The sequence below is a fragment of the Merops nubicus genome, unplaced genomic scaffold (genome assembly GCF_000691845.1).
Source record: "Merops nubicus isolate BGI_N331 unplaced genomic scaffold, ASM69184v1 scaffold8550, whole genome shotgun sequence".
NCBI classification, from domain to species: Eukaryota; Metazoa; Chordata; class Aves; order Coraciiformes; family Meropidae; genus Merops; species Merops nubicus.
The window spans coordinates 6,962-11,125 of NW_008584765.1; the positions used below are offsets into that span (position 1 = coordinate 6,962).

Here is a 4,164-nt window from a genome sequence, read left to right on the forward strand (position 1 = left end):
TTGCCTTATTCTTGAATTCTTCTTTGTATAGCATCCCTCAGTGCAGGTGAAAACAGGATTTTTGCCTTTGTTTCTTTGGGGGTTTATTTTTGTTCCCTGTTTTTGGAAACAGGGAACAGGAATTCTGAAATGCTCATCAGTACGTCACTAATGATAAGGTTTTCCACTAACATTTGCTAAGGGTTGATGTCTCCAATTATTTATACTGTGGAACATCTTGCAAATAGTTGAGCTCTTATAACTGGTCTTACCAGCTGCTTTTTAAGAAAGTTGACTGAATGTTTTAGGAAATATAACTAAGTATCTTTCCCTTGAAAACAGGGATTTGAGAGATTATGGCATCTGAAGCCCACAATGTTAGAAAACAGAAAGTGTTACATATTGAAGGTCATCCCATTGATCTCCCCAGAAAAAGAATCTCTTCTTCCACTAAAAAGATCATGAAGGAGGTAAGCTGTGGGTTTGGGTGGTTGTTTGGTTTTCCTTTTTTAAATGTCCTGATAAAAAATGAAGTTAACACTCAAGTTCTTAGCAGTCTAAAACGAAGAGCACAGCACAACTGGGCATTTAATGCTTAGATGTGCCATAGAAGTTTAGCTTGAACAGCAATTATATTATGAAAACTATGCATTATAATACATGTAAGCAGTGAGTGCATGGATACATGCATCCTATCATCCTCATGAGCAGTAGGTCCTGAATATGTTTTGCTCCTGCCTGCTTTTCTGCAGTCTAGCTGAGAATTGTTTCATTAGAGGAATTCTATCATGAAAAAGTTCTCTCTTGTGAAGAGAGGTACATGGCACAAGTGAGATGTGGGGTAGGTGCAGTACCTGCATTGAAATGGGCTTGTCATCAGCTTGATCTGCCACATTGTCTGGTGACACGTACATCACTGGATTCTTGCTAGTCAGAAGCATTTTATCATAGCCTTTTACTTATGCTAATAGCTGAAGAGTAAGGCAGTGAAGTACAAAGGAAGCAGTCGGGAGGTAAACTTACTGTAAGATTGCTTCAGACAGTGATGAAGATGCCAGTATGCTCTGGATCTACTTGCTTATTGAAATTATGTATTAAAACCCACATGATTTTATGAAATACTAACAAAAAAATCAGTGTTGTTTTGCTGTGTGCAATGTCAGTCTTAACAGTGTAAATTTTCAAGTGTTTGCAGTATATGAGTGTAGCACCTGTTTATATGAAAATATATATTTCTAACTTGAGCATCTTAGTGCTTTTTTAATGATTTGTTTACTAATGAAAACAGTAGGCCAGAATGTCACCATTCAACTCATCTTCACTATGTGACGATTTAAAATATTGAAGACCACTGTATTAAAAAAAGTCTTTAGAAATTATTCTTCAAATTATGTTGCTAAATTTTCAAAGGTTTTGCTAATCTGTGCAGTACAACCTTGAATTAACTTTGTGATTCCTCTGGCACATCGCTGTTCTACGCAGACTAATTGGTGTCAGGGTGCTCATCTGTTTCGTATGAATGAATTCAGGATAATCAAGCTGGTGCTGTCTACTGCAGTCTTAATTTTTTTTGTTGTTGTGCTTTGGTGGGGAAATGTTCTGCTGACATCCCTCCCAGTACTAGCATTTGCTGTACCATGGGCCTTCGCATTACTTCTCTCACAGATACATCTCATTTTGCTGTCAGATTCCAGTAGGCTTTTTATATTGGTCACAGTTTTTAGTTTGCTAGTAACTAAAGAATCTGTGGCTGGTGTCACAGTCCTGCCTCTTGCCAAAGATACCCCAAGCCTACAGCTGACTGTGGTGCTCCACGGACAGCTGTGGCAAAGCTCCTCTGTCTGTAGTCACTGCAAAATACTTGAAGATTACAGGGAGGTTAATGTAGCTGTGGTTTAATTGCAGAAAAGGAAGAGCAGGTGAAAGGGAGGAAATCTGTGGTAACCACAGGCCATGATAAAGCAGGACTTCTTTTTGACAGACTGTGGGAGTGTTTGAGCCTTTGTAGTAATACAGCGTTTTTCTTTATTCCCTTTCTCCCAGGGTAAGAAATCTCCAAAACAGCTGGCTTCATACACAAACAGGTAGGAGGGCTGTCCTGTGTAGAGAATGAGCTCAAGAGAGAGGGAGGCAGAGAGGAAGAAGCAGTTTATTGTGATACCCAAGTAGACACAAAGGGAAGATAGGGGTTTTTTTTTCTAAAATTGTTAGATTTTATTGACAATACTTGATTTTTTTCTACTTCTATAATAATGAGTCTCTGCATTAATAAAACCAAAAGAAAAACATTAATAGTAGCTCTTGCTTCTGATAACCCAAGTGTAACAAAGGTATATCTTGGGCATAAAATATTTTAAGTAACCTGAAAGTTCACTGCTGAGTTAATAATGATATATTTTAACTTAATAACACAAAGTATTGCTTAGGTTTAGAGCAACTTTCACTAAAATCCTACTTTGTTATTGCAGAATAACAGTTGGAAAAACGGTGACCAGTCCCCTCTCTGTTTTCAAAGTAGTATATTGTAAAAGGAAAGTTCATTGTTATACTCCAAAGCCTTGTTACAGAAAGAAGCAGTTCCCTAAATTTAGGGGCTGTGACATGGCAAATAAAGAAAATGAACTGGCTTGTGCAGGGAATCTGCCAGCAAAACTACACAACGACAGTCGTACACACTTGCTGAATTCTAGTGACTCTGGCTCATCTCAAACAGAAGGCCCTTCATCCAAATATAGTGGATTTTTTTCAGAGGTAAGTAGAGTTTAAAATAAAAGTAATTCCTGTATTTTCTTTGTGTGCTTAGCTGTGAAAGTTTTCAGAGAGTTTAACTTTCTGAACATGTAGATTGGCTCAAGTCTTGTGATACAGTCCTTATTGAAAAGTTCACAGTGATACACTTGCCAACAGTAGTAGTCTTGGTTTTCCTCATGTCTGTGCCAGCACAGAAGCTCAGATCTACCCTGTGGTCTGCCTTGGAATTGTAGCAGAATTGAAGGAAAGTGGTGGTTTGACCTGGTTAGGTTTCGTGATCTGGTGTGACCCTTGGCCACATACATGTTTATGGAGTCTGAAAGTCTTAGTGCATGGGTGGAAATAAGCTGGCAGGGTAGAATAGGACTGTTTGCAAGAGTGTTACCACCTCATTGTGTATGATACCAAGTTAAGGGTTTATATAAGAATGCATTTCTTGTTAAGGTAGCTTGCTGAAGCCCCGTGAACGCTTGCAGAGCTTCTGAAACTGGCTGATATGTCAGATATTGAAACAAAACAGATTTTGTGACAGTGAAGACTATTTAAGTCCCTTAATGTTGAAGTTTCCATTTCTGTCACCATGGACATTTGTTACCCATTGAGGCCTGCAGGTGTTTAAAGTGAGGCATGACAGGGAAGATAACATCTAAGACTATCACCGTGCTGTCTTTTCATGGTCCTGTGTGGGCTGCCATGAAGAGAGAGCCCCGAGAGTCTATTGGGCTGGAAGGTCTAGTCTGTGGCCTTCTTGCACTCCCATTGAATTTGATAGTTTTAAGGAAGGAGCAGCAGAATAGCTAGAATAAAGAGGTTGCAGAAGAAGGGCAGAGAAATGAAGGCTGGAGAAGATTCATCCTCTGAGAAACTAAAGACCAGACCAGTGGCCACAGGTCACTGTTTAACTGGTTTGAAAGATGTGTCTATGCAGTGTTGATTCCAGTCCAAGGTCTAGTTTAATAAAACGCCTAAATTTTATTCTGAGAACAAGCTTCTTCAGAAATAAATCTTTTCTGTCAAAGTTCAGAATAGTACATGTTATTGCTTGTGTCTAAATTGTGTAAATAAGCATTAAAGTAAAAAGTTCTCAGAGTTGGCAAGAATTAGGGGTTGATTCTCATGAATGCTCTATGTAATTATTGGATACTTCTCTTTGTGTCTATAGATCTTATTCTTGTAGCTTTTTGGTAAAGTAGTCTTAATCTATTTGTGACCCCTTCTAAGGGAAATTTGTGTTTTTAAGGTCATTGTTAGCTAATTTTTTTAAAACAAACTCATCAGCATACAGGTAGGAAAGTATCATTTCATATACTAAGTTACTGTATTAGAGCAGCTTATTGTGTTGTCACTGACTACTTTACTTGTGGTAAATTTCTTTTATATTTTTAAAAATATACAGGTTTCTCAGGACCATGAAACTATGGCTCAAGTTCTTTT

At 38.1% G+C, this 4,164-nt stretch overlaps 1 protein-coding gene across 1 annotated transcript in view; it reads left to right on the plus strand.

The window, feature by feature from the left end:
- Positions 1 to 320: 320 nt before the first annotated feature.
- KATNBL1 (katanin p80 subunit B-like 1) overlaps positions 321 to 4,164 on the plus strand; it is a 7,628-nt gene continuing 3,784 nt past the window's right edge. Inside the window, exons 1-4 of the mRNA XM_008945226.1 lie at positions 321 to 449; positions 2,023 to 2,063; positions 2,448 to 2,730; positions 4,127 to 4,164. The exon at positions 4,127 to 4,164 is cut by the window's right edge and continues 105 nt beyond it. Of these exons, the coding sequence (XP_008943474.1) occupies positions 336 to 449; positions 2,023 to 2,063; positions 2,448 to 2,730; positions 4,127 to 4,164 (476 nt within the window). The 5' untranslated portion in view covers positions 321 to 335. The remainder of the gene's footprint in view (positions 450 to 2,022; positions 2,064 to 2,447; positions 2,731 to 4,126) is intronic.